Source organism: Geotrypetes seraphini, chromosome 3 (assembly GCF_902459505.1).
Source record: "Geotrypetes seraphini chromosome 3, aGeoSer1.1, whole genome shotgun sequence".
Classification (NCBI taxonomy): Eukaryota; Metazoa; Chordata; class Amphibia; order Gymnophiona; family Dermophiidae; genus Geotrypetes; species Geotrypetes seraphini.
In genome coordinates, this window is record NC_047086.1 from 5873197 (window position 1) to 5890573 (window position 17377).

The 17377-nt window shown below is 44.8% G+C and overlaps 1 protein-coding gene across 2 annotated transcripts in view; it reads right to left on the reverse strand.

Annotated features, from left to right (window-relative positions):
- The window catches only part of CDC40 (cell division cycle 40), a 115573-nt gene that overhangs the window by 19333 nt on the left and 78863 nt on the right, over positions 1 to 17377 (reverse strand). For both annotated transcript variants that reach the window (XM_033939259.1, XM_033939257.1), the window contains one exon: positions 9553 to 9654. In XM_033939259.1, coding sequence (XP_033795150.1) covers positions 9553 to 9654 — 102 coding nt within the window. The remainder of the gene's footprint in view (positions 1 to 9552; positions 9655 to 17377) is intronic.

The following is a 17377-nucleotide window of genomic DNA, read 5'->3' on the forward strand; positions in this document are numbered from 1 at the left end:
ATCATTTCTATAACATGACTAGATGGCTACATTCCTCTCTCCTCTTCAGGTCAGCTCAGCGCCAGCCCAGGACTGTCTACCAGCACCCACTGCACCAATGGAGAGAACAATTATGAGAACATAAAGGGGTTTTGGGAGACAAAGCTAGAAATTACTGAACTGGTGATTCATAGATTGTAAGAAAAATTTGAAGCCCCACCCGCCCGCCCAGATTCAGAGGATTGGGTAGGGGAAAAGTACGACAAGATGCAGATGGAGCAAAGCATAGAGGAACTACAAGACTGGCTTGATGACCAGGAAAATAGGAAGATCTTGGGTATCCTGGAAGGGAGCACAAATTGTTTATGTAAAAGGATTTTGAGGTCTTGTTTCCCCATGATGAAGGCTTTCCCGGCTTTTGAGGTGGAAAAAACTCAAAGGGAACTCAGGCCCAGACCTGATCCATCTATGCTATTGCTAGCTATGGTGGTCAAACTCCAATGATATCAAGAAAAAGAACTAATTTTGAGGCAAGCTTAGATAATAGAGATTTACAGATCTTTCCCAATTTGAGTTTAGCGACAGTGCGTAAATACAAGGAGTTATGGCCCTTTAAGAAGGCAATAGAAGAGGAAGGGACTCCAGGTGGGTCTCTGGTTCCCAAGGTGGCAGTTACCTATAATGGGAAGTATCGATTTCTGAGCTCTTCAAAAAAAGCCAAGGATTTCTCAGGGTCTAGTTTACTCTCTGGGGTGTAGCATCATATAGTCTCAGTTCAGCAGAGGGCAGATTCAGGAAAGATAGGTCTGCTTTCTTCTCAGCTGGTAGCTCAACCAACAACTTCCTGAGTTTGGGGTTCCTTCTAAACCACCCAAACCAAGTGTCTTTGCCAGAGTTCCCGTTCACCCTCACCCTCACCCTCTCCAATTACAAGAGGAGGGAAGAATTTCAGGCAGTTCAGATAGAGATACTGGGGGTGAAGATCCTCCTCTTGGGGAAGCCGGAAGGGCTGTTCAACCTGCTTCTTCCCCTGCATCTGGTGGGCTGATGTAAGCAGAAAATCTTGAAAGGGAGGAGTTACATGTTTTTGTACTTATATCTGAATGAACACAGTTAAAGAGTAGGGGGATATGTATCATATCTGCAGGGGTCATGAATCATAGGATCTATTATAGTAATTTGGACCAGGCGACTGTGTGGGGGACTGGGGAGGTCCAACATATGTACAAGAGTGTTCATGGGATGGGGAGGGTCTGGTATTTGTTGGGGGAGCAGAGGGGATTGTGGTGTAGGAGAAGAACTGAAGAAAACATTGTAAAAATTTGTCGAATTGTGCATCAAAATCATCAGCTGACTGTGAGAAGCATAGAAGACCAAGTAAACTGATAGAGAAACAGGAAAATCTTGGCATGAGAAAGGTGTGTGCAGAAATGGTCTCAAATGAGCTTACTGATGAACAAAGCAAAGGAGAATTGAAATTTGCCAAGACCTTTTGGAGAAGCAAGATGATGTTTTGGGCTGTGTTATCACTGGTGTACCAATGATGGGTATACCAATACAACCCTGAATCAAAGCAATAAAGTACACAATAGAAGTCAGCCAATTCCCCACAAGCAAAAAAGCTCTACCAGTCCAAGAGTCAAAACGATGTTACTAACTTTTTTTGATATCGGAGGGATTGTTCATTATGAATTAGTACCAACTGGACAAACAGTTAACCAAGTTTACTATTCTGGAAGTGCTGAAAAGGCTGTGTGAAAAAGACAAAAATGACCTAAACTTTTCACCAACAACTCATAGCTCTTGCATCACGACTATGGAGCAGCTCACACGTCACTGTCGCAAACTTAACTGTCAGAACTCGTGTAGGGAGAGGGCTGGCTGTGAATTCTCCCTTTTGCTAACTAAAGGATTATTGAGGACAACTTTCCAGGGACGGGGTGAGATCACTCAGATGACACGGAAGATAATCCCTTGGAATGTGAGAGGGATCACATCCCTGATAAAACATCAAAAAATTCTACAAGCTCTAAACAGATGTTGCCCTACCATAGTGTTACTTTAGGAAACACTTCCAGCAAGCATTTGAAATTGCCAAAGTAGTGGGTGGGAAAGGTATTAGAGGCTCCAGCACAGGAATGAAAAGCAGGTGTATCTGTATTGTTTAGGAAAGGGACATGTGGCCATACCTAACACTTACACTGAACCAACTGGTTGCATACTATTATCTGACATTATGGTGGAGGGGTGGGTGATCTTGGATAATATTTATGCACCAAATACTTACGATAAACAATTTTACGAACATTTAACTGACAAACTTCATGGCTCACCATTTGGTGAGCTTCCCATGATCATAGGGGGAAACTTTAATGGAGTACGAGAGGGTGCTGACAAGTCCTTGGCTTTGTAAAGGAACAACAAGCTACAGGATTAAAAAAAATTATTTACATATTCACCAATTGAACTCCACACACTTATGACTTTGTTGTTCTAACTTTAACCCATCCAAGAAAAATTATTTTGGTTGTGCTGCAAGCCATTCGTCTGCAGCTAATGTGGCATCCTCAGTGCCTTAAAACTTTCTTCCCTTGAGGTGTTTCTTGAGGTTAGGAAAGAGGTAGTTGTTTGAAGAGACCAAATCAGGTGAGTAGTCTGGGCAAACATCGGCCATTCAGGTCACGCATTCCTTTTACAACTCAAGAATGACCCAGCGCTGCAAACTGTCTCTTCCCTCCACATCAAATCCAGAAAAAAATAAAAAATAAAATCACTCTTCAAGTCTACCTTCAAGTTCCAAGGTCCCAAGATTTGGAATTATCTTCCTGCCTGCTTGAGATCCCTTCCTACCTTCAATTCAGAAAATCACTAGACTCATCTATTCTCACTGTAATCCAAGACATGAACTCTACATTAACTGATCCTTGATGTTACTGTTATGAATCCTTGCTGATAATTGCAGGGTATAAGAAACAGTATGGTATGGTATGTTTCAGAACTTTAAAGTGAAGATCTCTCAATTTCTGTTGCGTAATGACCATCTTGTGAGGAGCAGCATTGTCTTAAAGAAACAAGATTCCTTTCAAAAACTTGCTTCGACATTTGGAGACCAGTTGCTGCTTCAGTTTGTTCAGAAGTGCAATGTAGTACTTTGCTGTGATGATTGCACCCTTTTCCATGTAATCTACAAGCAAAATTCCATCTTTGTCCCAGAAACTTGATGATTTCTGTCTCTTGAACTTCTTGGGATGCAAGGAACCACTGTCTCTCCATTCTTTTGATTATTCTTGACGCTAGATTATATATTATACACATACATACATACATACTAGAGAATGACACGGTGACAAAATTCATCACCGTTCCCGTCCCCGCGGATAACCGCAGGAAACTATCTTCATGTCATTCTTTAAAGAGAGAGGAAAGAATCAGAGTATAATTGGGCACAACCACTGACCCACAAGCTTTGCTTTGAAGAATGCTGGTGTAGAAGGACCGAGGCTGAAATAGACACTAGAAAATGACATGGGATTATTTCCCGCGGTTATCGACGGGAACGGTGATGAATTTTGTCACCGTGTCATTCGCTAATACATACATACAAACATACGAGGGCTGATTAAAAGTAATGAGACTACCTCTGTTTTCTTTACAAGAAGTAGATGAGGCAATGCCGTGCTGATTCTTGTGAAGCTCATACATCAAAGTTTCTGAACCTGCAGTTGGACTGCCATAGTCTTCACCATTGGGTTACAGTGAGAGGAAGAACTTTGTATGTTTCATTGTGGCAGATGAGGAAGGTGTGTCTGTAGCATGCTAATTATTTCACCACTGTTTACTTGTCATAATACTTCTAGAGTTTCATTACCCTTCTTCCAAGTTTAACATAAAATTCAATCACACATTCCTCATTTGCCATGACAAAACATACAAAGTTCTTCCTCTCACTGTGACCCAACAATGAAAGCTTCGTTAGTCCAACTGCAGATTCAGAAAGGTTGATGTATGAAAGAGCTTCACAAGAACCAGCACAGCATTGCCACGTCTACTGCCTGGAAAGAAAACCAGAGGCAGTACTACTACTTTTCAATCAGCCCTCATACATACATATAAAAGTTTCATCCATAGTTACAAGATGGTTCAAAAATCTCACAGAATCCCACCAAAATTGGTCCAAATGGATTGCGAGGCAACAACTCAATCATTGAGACATTTGGGAACACATATGGTTGAGAGCTTTCTCATGTCTAAAATCTCATGAATAATACAGCCTACTCGTTTTCAGGATACTTCTAGGGTCTCTGCCATATGGATATTCTTTGATCGTTCAGGATGCTGGAATTTTCACTTGAGTTGGTCTCCCAGAACGTTTTTGTCTTCTGTGCTCTAAATGTCCTATTCTAAACGCAGCAACCAGTTCTTGACTGTGGAGTAGGAAGGGCACTTACTATTACTACTATTAATTATTTCTATAGCGCTACCAGACGCACGCAGTGCTGCATAGTCACAAAGAAGCTTACAATCTAAACAGACAAGACAGACAAACAGGATGTCATGGATACAATTAAGGGGAACGGTTAATCAGCTGGCTGGCTTGGAGGGCAGAGGAGAAGGATTAAGGTGGGCTTTCAGTCTGCTTTTAAACAAGGGAAGAGGCTTGACGGACAAACTCAGATACTTTATTCCAGGCATAGGGGGCAGCTAGATGAAAGGAACGAAGTCTGGAATTGGCAGTGGAGGAGAAGGGTAACGTTAAGAGTGACTTATCTGAGTTCTCTGGGAGGTGTATAAGGAGAGAGAAGCGAGGAGAGATATTGAGGGGCAGCAGAATGAACACACGTGTAGGTCAGCAATAAGATCTTGAACTGTATACGATGGCAGATAGGGAGTCAATGAAGTGACTTAAGGAGAGGAGATGAGTGACATGAGTGTAGCCAGGTTGGTAGAAGATGAATCGTGCAGCAGAGTTTTGCCCAGACTGCAAGGGGGAGAGGCGACACTGCAGGAGACCAGTTAGAAGTAGATTGCAGTAATCTAAGCGTGAGGTTACGAGAGCTTGGACAAGTAGTGTGCTCAGAGGAAGGGGCGAATTTTTGTGATATTGAAGAGAAGAAGTGACAGGTCTTAGCAGCTTGTTGGACTCGTATGTAGAAAATGAGAAATCAGAATTGAAAATGACTCCAAGGTTGCGAGCAGAGGAGACTGGTAAAAATTTGGAATGACCTCCCTTCAGAAATTAGACTGCTTTCCTCTTTGACATGTTTTAGAAAAACTCTGAAGACGTATTTATTTGATATATTTTTAGTTGACAAATAAGACACGGTAGTAGTATATGTTCTTCTTGTCCAATTATTGTTTTCCTATGTACTTTTGAGCTAACTTTGTTAACTGGTTTGAGCCCCATCTGGGAATGACCCGGTATCAAGTCTAAGGATTGGATTGGATTGAGATGAAGAAAGGAGGAGGAGGAGGAGGAGCAGAGGGTATAGGAGGAAATTTTTTGACCGAGTTCCCTTTCAGGAAAAGATATTTCATCACCGTTGACACTCTTTTACAGTGCAATCTCTATTGCTTTTCGCCATTTTCAATTCAAATCTGCAAAAAACTTAAATAATCAAGCTACAATTATGAAATTTAGGTCAGACACATATGAAACAAGCTTTGATGTGATGAAAGTATTATTAGTCTAAAAGTAGATGAAATGGGAAAAGCCAGACTTATCAGCATCCCCTTGTATATGATCCTCAGCTAACAGCAGAGATATTCAAGTCTGCCTCACACATCAGGGTTTGCAAATCCTGAACTTTTCTTTTCTTAGACTGCGAATGAGTTTTTTTAGATTTTTGTTTGTATTAACTTTACCTTCCCCACTGCTGAAATAGTTTTGCTGGGGGTGACATCCTGAATTCCCATGCTGATTTTGTCACCCGCACACTCTAAAAATATAAGAATAAGCTTACTGTGTCAAACCAATGGTCTATCTAGCCCAGTATCCCATCTTCACAGAGGCCAATCCAAGTCACAGGTATCTGGAAACCCCCCAAATAGTAGCAGCATTCCATGCCACCGATCCAGGGCAAACAGTGGCTTCCTCCATTTCCGTCTATGGACTTTTCCTCCAGGAACTTGTCCAACCCTTTTCTAAAACCAGCAACATTACCCGCTCTCACCTCATCCTCTGGCAACGCATTCCATCCAGAGCTTAACTATTGTCCGAGTGAAAAAATATTTCCTCCTATTGGTTTTAAAAGTATTACTCTGTAATTTTGAGTGTCCCCTAGTCTTTGTAAATTTTGATGTGGTACAAAAAACCCCCAAAACAACGATCTACTTGCACCCGTTCTACTCTACTCATGATTTTGTAGACTTCAATCATATTTCCATCAGCCTTCTCTTTTCCAAGCAGAAGAGCCCTAACCTGTTTAGTCTGTCCTCATACGAGAGGAGTTCCATCCCTCTTTATCATCTTGGTTGCTCTTCTTTGAACCTTTTCTAGTGTCGCTATATCTTTTTTGAGATAAGGAGAACAGAATTGAACACAATACTCCAGGTGAGGTTGCTGCATTGAGTGATACAGAGGAATTCCTAGCATCTTGTTTGCTTTCTTGGCAGGTTTCAGAGTATTGTCTACGATGACACCCAGATCTTTTTCTTGAGTGCTGACTAGAGAGTTGCGCGGGGACAGAAATCCCACCCGTCCCCGTGAGGAATCTCACCCGTCCCCGTGAGGAATCCCTCCGTCTCCACCCGTCCCCGCGAGGAATCCCCTCCATCCTCGACCGTCCCTATAAACTTCAGAAATAGTTATTTCATTTAATTATGCTATTAAATTAAAGGCTCTGGTAGAAACCCATTTACAAATAAGCAAAAAGACTTTATTAATTTGGAAATATTAATTGGGAAGAATACATACTTTGTAAACGGGTTTCTACCAGAGCCTCTTTTGTTTATAAATTTTTATCAACACAACTAATATACTACTTTATTCTGAAGCAAAAAAAAAGAAATAGAAATAGAATTCTTTTCCTACCTTTGTTGCCTGGTTTCTGCTTTCCTCATGTTCTCATTCAGTTCCTTCCATCCACTGTCTCTCTTCCTTCTGCGTCTTCCATTTGCTCTGTTACTTTGCCTCTCCCTTTCTCCCCCCTTCCAAATTGGTCTGGCACCCATCTTCTTCCCTCCGCTCCCCCCATAGTCTGGCATCTGTCTTCTTCCCTGCCAGCGTCTTCTCCCCACTCTCTCTTCCCCATTTCCTTTCAGCGTCCTTCTCCCCCCCATGTCCTGTCAGCATCCTTCTCCCCCTCTGTCTTCCACATGTGCTTTCAGTGTCCTTCTCCCCCCCCTGTCTTCCTCATGTCCTTTCAGCGTCCTTCTCCCTCTCTGTCTTCCCCATGGCCTTTCAGCGTCCTTCTCCACCCACCCCCCGTCTTCCCCATGTCCTTTCAGCGTCCTTCTCCACCCCTTTGTCTTCCCCATGTGCTTTCAGCGTCCTTCTCCCCCCCTCTTCCCCATGCCCTGTCAGCGTCCTTCTCCCCCTTCTGTCTTCCACAAGTGCTTTCAGTGTCTTTCCCTCCCCGTCTTCCCCATGGCCTTTCAGCGTCCTTCTCCACCCCTTTGTCTTCCCCAGTGCTTTCAGCGTCCTTCTCCCCCCTCCTTCTCTCCCCGTCCCGGGTGCAGCACAGCCGGCCAGGTCCCCTTACTTTTGTGGCGCTTCCCCGACCGACCGACAACAGCCCCGGTCTGACAAACCTCCCTGCCCTTAACCGCGAATCTAAATTTCCTTCTTACAGCTGCTGTAAGAAGGTAATTTAGATTCGCGGTTAAGGACAGGGAGGTTTGTCGGACCGGGGCTGTTGTCGGTCGGTCGGGGAAGCGCCACAAAAGTAAGGGGACCTGGCCGGCTGTGCTGCACCGGGGCAGACCGCCCCCCTCCCTTGGTAGCCACTCGAGCCGCGAGGCTACTCTACTCTCCTTCTCCTTCTCTGCCCTGCCTGCAGCACAGAGCCGAATGGAAGTCTTCCCGACGTCAGCGCTGACATCGGGAAGACTTCCGTTCGGCTCTGTGCTGCAAGCAGAGCAGGTAGGGAGAAAAGCCGCGTGACTTAGTACATCCAGTCTCGCAGGAACCCCGCGACCCTCGGGGGCGTCCCCACGGGATCCCCGTGACCCGAAGGAGGAACCCGCGGGATTCCCGTTGTCCCCATTCCCGTGCAGCTCTCTAGTGCTGACCCCCAAGGTGGACCCTAGAATCCGGTAACTATTATTTGTATTATTCTTCCTAATGTGCATCACTTTGCATTTGTCCACATTAAATTTCATCTGCCATTTGGATGCTCGGTGTTCCAATGCAGATCACTAGCTAGTCAATATTATAAATCTCAAAAGACAATATCATTGCAATTTCCTGAGTCATAAGAGGATTATGCCAATAAAGTTTACTGCCCAGTTTTCTTATCAAGCTGCTTTCAAAAAGACACTTAAACCACCTTGTTTTGGAAATACAGACTTTGTAGTTCACATTGGATAATGCCCAACTAATATCTTATTTGTAAATTGTAAGTCCTAGATTCATTGATCTAGCTTCTTGTTATGTTATCTGTTAAGAGTTAATCACTGGCTATAGCAGAATATAAATGACTTACATGTAACTGTTAAGGTGTCAAACGTGACTGGTATCATCATATGTATTTAATGCACACATATAAAAATATACAAGATTTGTGATTTGATTACACAAAAGAAACCAATGTTTAAGTATTCGGTATTATCTCATGTCCTTATAAAGAGCATTATGTCTACTGCATATTTCTGCAGTGTTGCTGATAAATTAAGTCATTTTAACAGGATGCAAACAAAGAAAAGCTTCTTTTGGCCTAAGAAACACTTATAAAATGTTATCAGAGCTTTAAACCTACCACAGTATGTTGATAGAATCAAAGGACGAGAAATTCAGAGATCAACTGCACCACAAAAGAAACGTGGCAGATTAGACAGGCCTAGTGGAGGAGGAGCCTAAGGGTTGGTGCAATCAAATCAAATCCATGACCCTTTACCTTTTGAACTTAAGTGAAACTGTGACAGGTTTACTCTATGCTGTAATAAAACTAAATATATGACAGGATGGTCTGGGCTCTCTTCAGCTTCTTAGGATTCAGCACACACTTTTTCAGTAGTAGTTCAGGTCCATCTTTGAAGGACAGGTTTTGCCCACTGCTCTGGCACCTGATGAGCAAACTTCCTACACTTAAGCCACCTCTGTAGTCTGCTTTTCTTCTGCTACCATAAGAGATCTTCAGTCCCTACTGGAATTTAGCCAGAAGCCACGTTTAACACTCACGAACCATTGCTCTTAGTCTTCACTATGCTACCTTGCACTCAGAGCTCAGAATGTCCCCCCACACTAGGTCAGTAGCAACTCAGAGAGACTCACGTCCTTTAACTCCATGCTAAGACACAGAAGGTCACTACTTCTAGCCCCATTCAGTTGCCAGTGTTCCTAGGGACCAGACCTGATTTTATGCAGTGTCCAAGCTCCTTCATGATTAGGGTGCGTGTGTGTGTTGGTACTTATACCTGTTTCAGTGTCCCAGAGTTTCAGGTACCGATCATATGCTGCACTAAGAAACTGAGTCCCAGCGTTATTGAAACAGACGTCTCGCACAGCCTTATTGTGTCCTGCAAGACAAAGAAAGACCAGCTCTCAGGCAACACTCTATTCACATATCCAACTACTTACTGCCACCCTACTACCTTAAATTTAATATCTGTATTTGTGTGGAGGGGGGGAGGGTTTTATGGTATCAAATGTGGTCTCTGTTATATTCTTTGTCTGGTGGTTTTTGATTGTGCTTTTGACCAATAAAAACTTTTTGCAATAAAGCACAGTTACTTACCGTAACAGGTGTTATCCAGGGACAGCAGGCAGATATTCTTGACTGATGGGTGACGGCACCGACGGAGCCCCGGTACGGACAATTTTAGAGTGATTGCACTCTAAGAACTTTTTAGAAAGTTCTAGCTCGGCCGCACCGCGCACGCGCGAGTGCCTTCCCGCCCGACAGAGGCGCGCGGTCCCTCAGTTAGTATAAGCCAGCTAAGAAGCCAACCCGGGGAGGTGGGTGGGACGCAAGAATATCTGCCTGCTGTCCCTGGATAACACCTGTTACGGTAAGTAACTGTGCTTTATCCCAGGACAAGCAGGCAGCATATTCTTGACTGATGGGTGACCTCTAAGCTAACAAAAAGAGGGATGGAGGGAAGGTTGGCCATTAAGAAAACAAATTTTGTAAAACAGATTGGCCGAAGTGACCATCCCTTCTGGAGAATGCATCCAGACAATAATGAGATGTAAAAGTGTGAACTGAGGACCAAGTAGCAGCTTTGCAGATTTCCTCAATAGGAGTGGAACGGAGGAAAGCTACAGATGCTGCCATTGCTCTGACTCTATGGGCCGTGACAGAACCTTCCAGTGTCAGTCCGGTCTGAGCATAACAGAATGAAATGCACGCTGCTAGCCAATTAGACAACGTACGTTTAGAAACAGGACGTCCCAATTTATTCGGATCAAAGGACAGAAAAAGCTGGGGAACTGATCTGTGGGGTTTCGTACGCTCCAGATAGTAAGCAAGAGCCCTTTTACAATCCAAAGTATGCAGAGCTTGTTCCCCAGAATGAGAATGAGGTTTTGGAAAGAAAACCGGTAGAACAATGGATTGGTTGAGATGAAATTCAGAAACAACCTTGGGGAGAAACTTTGGATGTGTACGCAGAACCACCTTGTCATGGTGAAAAACCGTAAAAGGTGGATCTGCAACCAGTGCATGAAGCTCACTGACTCTCCTGGCAGAGGTAAGAGCAATAAGGAAAAGTACTTTCCAAGTGAGAAATTTGAAAGGAGAAGTAGCTAAAGGTTCAAATGGAGGTTTCATTAAAGCTGAAAGAACCACATTGAGATCCCAGATAACCGGAGGGGCTTTAAGAGGTGGTTTCACATTGAAAAGCCCACGCATGAACCTGGACACCAGGGGATGAGCTGAAAGAAGTTTTCCATGGACTGGCTCATGAAAAGCTGCAATGGCACTGAGGTGGACCCTGATGGAAGAGGACTTCAGGCCAGAGTCAGACAAAGAAAGAAGATAATCCAACAACGTCTCCACTGCTAGGGAAGTGGGATCAAGATGATGAAGAAGACACCAGGAAGAAAATCTCGTCCACTTTTGATGGTAACATTGTAGAGTGGCTGGTTTCCTGGAGGCATCCAGAATGGAACGAACGGGCTGAGACAAAAGAGTATCAGTCGAGTTCAGCCCGAGAGATACCAAGCCATCAGGTGTAGAGACTGGAGGTTGGGATGCAGAAGGGTTCCCTGCTGTTGCGTAAGCAGAGAAGGAAACAGAGGAAGAAGAAAAGGTTCCCTGGAACTGAGTTGAAGTAGAAGGGAGAACCAATGTTGCCTGGGCCACCTCGGAGCAATCAGAATCATGGTGGCTCGTTCCCTCTTGAGCTTGAACAAGGTTCTCAACATGAGAGGCAGAGGAGGGAAGGCGTACAGGAACAGATTCGACCAGTCGAGGAGAAAAGCATCTGCTGTTAGACGGTGTGGAGAGTAAAGTCTGGAGCAGAATAGGGGCAGCTGATGATTGTGAGGAGCTGCAAAGAGGTCTATCTGAGGAGTGCCCCATTGATCGAAGATAGACTGCAGAGTCACGGGATCGAGTGTCCACTCGTGAGGTTGGAGAATTCTGCTGAGTTTGTCCGCTAAGGAATTCTGTTTCCCCTGAATGTATATAGCTTTCAGGAAGAGATGGTGATCTATGGCCCAAGTCCAGATCTTCTGGGCTTCCTGGCATAAAAGGCGAGAGCCTGTCCCACCCTGTTTGTTGATGTAGTACATCGCAACCTGATTGTCTGTGCACAACAGAAGGACCTGAGGAAAGAGAAGGTGTTGGAAGGCCTTGAGGTCGTAAAACATCGCTCTGAGTTCCAGGAAATTGATTTGATGCTTCCTTTCCTGGGCTGACCAAAGACCTTGAGTCTGGAACTCGTTCAAGTGAGCTCCCCATGCGTACAGAGAGGCGTCGGTGGTGATGACTAGTTGATGAGGAGGCTGATGGAACAGAAGACCTCTGGATAGATTTGAGGATACCAACCACCATTGAAGAGACTGACGAAGAGATGATGTCACAGATATGTGTCGTGAGCAAGGATCCGACGCTTGGGACCACTGGGTAGCAAGGGTCCATTGAGGAGTGCGCAGGTGAAGACGGGCATGAGGTGTGACATGAACTGTGGATGCCATGTGCCCCAAGAGTACCATCATTTGTCTTGCTGAGATGGACGGCAGAGGAAGCACCTGGTGACATAGAGACTGAAGAGTCTGGAGACGATTGGATGGTAGGAAAGCTCTCATGAGGAGTGTATCCAGGATCGCTCCAATGAATTGAAGTCTCTGAGTGGGAATGATATGAGATTTGGGTAGATTGATCTCGAATCCCAGAAGTTGTAGAAACTGGATGGTTTGGTTGGTGGCCAGAAGGACCGCTTGGGCAGAAGTGTCTTTGATCAACCAATCGTCCAGGTAGGGAAATACATGCAGGTGGTGAGAGCGTAGAAAAGCCGCCACCACAATGAGACATTTGGTGAATACCCTTGGAGATGAGGCAAGACCGAAGGGCAGCACCTTGTACTGGTAATGACAATGATTGATCATGAATCGGAGATATGGTCTTGAGGTTACATTGATCGGTATGTGAGTGTAAGCCTCTTTGAGATCGAGGGAGCATAGCCAGTCGTTTTGATTTAGAAGGGGATAAAGGATGGCTAAAGAAAGCATCTTGAATTTTTCTTTTACTAGATGAATGTTGAGATCGCGAAGATCCAGGATGGGTCTGAGATCTCCTGTCTTTTTGGGAACTAGAAAGTAACGGGAGTAGAATCCCTGCCCCTTTTGATCTAGAGGAACTTCCTCTATAGCGTTCAGAAGGAGGAGGGATTGGACCTCCTGAATAAGGAGGGCTGATTGAGGACTGTTCAAAGCAGACTCTTTTGGCAGGCTTTGAGGTGGGAGAGTCTGAAAGTTGAGAGAGTAGCCGTGGCGGATGATGTTGAGGACCCATTGGTCCGAAGTGATTACTTCCCACCGGCTGAGGAACAGAGAAAGTCGACCTCCTATTGGTTGAGGCAGGAGAGCAGGAATAGGGATACTGGCTATACTGCGGAGAATGAAGTCAAAAGGGCTGTGACTTCTGCTGAGGAGGTTGTTTTACAGCTTGTTGCTGTTGCTGTTGTCTGGGAGGCTGACGTTGCTGTTGCCTCTGACGCCTAGGTTGTTGAGCAGTGGTAGGCAATGGACGGGCTGTGAAACGGCGTTGATAGGCCGATTGCTGCCTGTATGGTCTTGGCGGAGGAGGCTTCTTTTTATTCTTGAGCAGGGTATCCCAGCGTGTCTCATGAGCAGAGAGCTTTTGTGTGGTTGAGTCCATGGAATCCCCAAAGAGCTCATCCCCTAGACATGGGGCATTGGCTAACCGATCTTGATGGTTAACATCAAGCTCGGATACCCGAAGCCAGGCCAAACGACGCATAGCTACTGACATTGCTGTCGCTCTGGACGTAAGTTCAAAAGTGTCATATATGGATCTCACCATAAACTTACGCAATTGGAGAAGAGACGACAAGCATGAATGAAAAGTGGAATGTTTTCGTGAAGGAAGATATTTCTCGAAAGAAGCCATGGTGGTAAGGAGATGCTTTAAATAAAAAGAAAAATGAAAAGCATAATTACTAGCTCTATTAGCTAACATAGCATTTTGGTAGAGCCTCTTACCAAATTTATCCATGGCCCTTCCTTCTCTGCCAGGAGGGACAGATGCATATACACTGGCTCCTGAAGTCTTTTTAAGGGTGGATTCGACAAATAAGGATTCATGTGGTAGTTGAGGTTTGTCGAACCCAGGAATGGGAATTACCTTATATAGAGAATCCAGTTTACGTGGGGCCCCTGGGACAGTTAAAGGAGTCTCTAAATTCTTATAGAAAGTTTCCCTCAAGATGTCATGAAGGGGAAGTTTCAAAAATTCCTTTGGAGGCTGATCAAAATCAAGGGCATCCAAAAAAGCTTTAGACTTTTTGGATTCAGCCTCCAAAGGAATGGACAAGGACTCACACATCTCTTTCAAAAAACTAGAGAAAGAGGAAGTGGCCTGTTTGGAGGATGGGTCAGGGACAGCCGAATCCTCCTCCTCTGAGGAACATTCTCCTTCAGAAAGAAAGGGTTCCTCTGAGTCTCCCCACAGATCAGGGTCCCTTACATGGGAAGAATGGTCCCGAGACTCAGGTGTCGACGTTTGCATGTGTCGGGTTTTGCGCATCGACTTACCCGACCTCATCGATACCGTGTCCGGAGAAGTTAACGGACGCACCGGTGCCGAAGTCTGCACCGATTGATGGTGAGCTCTCGGCTCCGGTGCAAGAACTGGCATCGATACCGAGGAGGTTAGGTGAGGCGGTACCGAAATAGTGGAAGCGGTTAATACGGGTTCCACAATCGGTACCGATACAGGTTGTTCAGCAACCGGTACCGATGGCTCGGTGCGAACTGGCACCGGAAGGTTCGGTGTCATGATAGCAGGAAGGAGTCGTTCTAATTGCTCCTTAAGCTGCACCTGAAGGATGGCCGTAATGCGGTCATCGAGGGATGGCACCGGTACCGCTTTTTTCTTCTGCGGTACCTGCGGTGCCGCTCGACGCCCCGGAGATGAGGAGCCCGATGTCGAGGGACTCACCTCTATAGGGGCGGAGCGCTTCCGCTGGCGTCGAACCGGCGGCAGGATTGGGCTCACTGCACTCGAGGCCGGAAGACGTTCCAGCGGGGAAGGCTTCTTAGCCGGCTTACCTGACTGTTGGGATGCCGGTGTGGAATCACGCGGCGTCGAAGACGAGGGTGCCGACTGAATCGGTGCCGAAGCCGGAGTCGAAGGAACGGGGTCGGACATCTCGGCACCGAACAACAATCGCTGTTGAATTAAGCGATTTTTTAATGTTCGTTTTTTCAAAGTAGCACAGCGGGTGCAAGAAGAGGCCTGATGCTCAGGACCCAAACACTGTAAACACCAGTTGTGTGGGTCCGTGAGAGATATAGGCCTAGCACACCGCTGGCACTTTTTAAAACCCGGTTGAGGGGGCATGAAAGGAAAAACGGCTTCCGCCAAATCGAAGGCCGAGGCTTCGATGGTGGCAGAAGGCCCCGCCGGGGAAAACCGAAAATTGAAGAAAAAAAATGAAAGATTTTTTTTTTTTTTTTTTTTTTTTACAAAATGAAAGAAAGAAAAAAGGCAAATTAAGCCAAACGTTTACGCGAGCGGGAAGGCAAGTTATGAAAAAATTTCAACAGCCGTTGAAAACGCGTCTTCTTAGCTCCGCGGAAACTAAGAAACTGAGGGACCGCGCGCCTCTGTCGGGCGGGAAGGCACTCGCGCGTGCGCGGTGCGGCCGAGCTAGAACTTTCTAAAAAGTTCTTAGAGTGCAATCACTCTAAAATTGTCCGTACCGGGGCTCCGTCGGTGCCGTCACCCATCAGTCAAGAATATCTGCCTGCTTGTCCTGGGATAATATCTGTATTTGCAATCTACCCCATCAACCACGGATAGTTCACACCTGACCACAATAAAATGAACATAAACTTCATTGGACAGGAGAAAATTAGCCCTAAACCTAGGTAAAGTTGAAATTATGCAGGTTTGATGTGGGGCTTATGATATCTTTTTCTCCGTGAAATATTCCAATCAAAGGTCAGATTATGGGTCTTGGAGTGACACAGGATTCACACGTACTGTAGCTAAGTTGTTCAAACACATTTTTATCAGCTAAGTCCTTCCACATGTTACCAACACCATAAGGGGTATCTACTCTACTGCAGATTTTTGTATCATCTACAGAGGCAAGTCTTACCATAATGCTCTTCAGCAATATCGCTTACAAAATTGTTACATATCTAAAATCCATTTTAGAAAGGGGGATATTTACATGTGGAGATGCTCACCACAATTACACTGCCAGGTAGCATGGTAGGGGGAAGGGGAAAGAGTGGCAAAGGCAGGCCTAATATCCACAACTTACAAGGGAAATCCAGGTAGATATCTTTAAAAACTCTAGTTATCAGCATTTACACCTGCTTCCAAGCACAACGTGGGCTTTATTATAGAAAGGATGAGGAGAATTCCCACGGTATTTTATAAAAGGCTCAGCCAAATGTAAAATAGGTGGAGGGCTACACATTTAAATCACTGCTCCCACTTGTGTATATACTGATCCACCCTGTGTGTCTTTCATAATTAGATTGGAAGCTCTTTCGAGCAGGGACCGTCTCTTGCATGTAATATGCAGCACTATAGAAATAATAAATAGGAGGAGCCAATGTGCAGTCCTACATCTATTCCACAAGAGGCTCTTTATTTGGTTGGGCTTCCTAAAAAGTACCACCTCCCCTACCTGGAAATCTGAATTCCCCCTTCTGAAATAGGGCTCCATTTAGAAAAACACAAAAGTAAAAACCCATACCCAACTCATTCCAAATAGAGCCAGCCAATCATGTAAATAATCAGAATTCCTTTTCAGATCATTAGGTAATAAGAACAAAATAGCCATACTGTTTTCATCTGTGGTTAATTCAGGTCATCAGTGGCTTTCCCCGAATCCTCTTCACAGCTGAAGTGCCAGAAGCGGGACAGCAGAAGACAAATGTAAATAGGGATGGAGGTATGGTAGACCCTGAATGATTTGCAGAGAACTGTGCTCATGACGAGTTCGCTAAACTAATGGTGAATGGATGGTGTATATCCAAGGGTACTAAAGGAACTTAAGGAAGTTCTGGCAGCTCCGCTCACTGACCTTTTCTCTAGAGAGGACTGGAGAAGGATGGAAGTGGTCCCTCACCACAAAAGTGGAAGTAAGGAAGAAGTAGGGAACTACAAACCAGTAAGTAAATTGTCGGAAACACTTTGAAAACAGATTTCAGTGACGTTTCTGGAATCCTGTGGATTACAGGACCGGAGGCAACATGGATTCACTAGAGACAGGTCTTGCCAGCCAAATCTGATCAATTTCTTTGACTGGGTGACCAGAGAATTGGAGAAAGGGAGTGCATTAAATGTGCTGTTATCTAATCTAATCTTCGATTTATATACCGGGTCAACTCCCAACAGAGCTCGACTCGGTTTACACAAACAAGAGCATAGACGAAAATAAGTGTTGTAGGGCAATCAATTTGTTTAATCTTTAGGTAAACTGTTCAAGTATTGTGTAAATAGTAAGGTTTTTAGGACTTTACAAAATTGTTGTAACTGACCTATCAATCTGACAGTCAGGAAGCCCATTCCACATTTCTACCAGTTTATAAGTT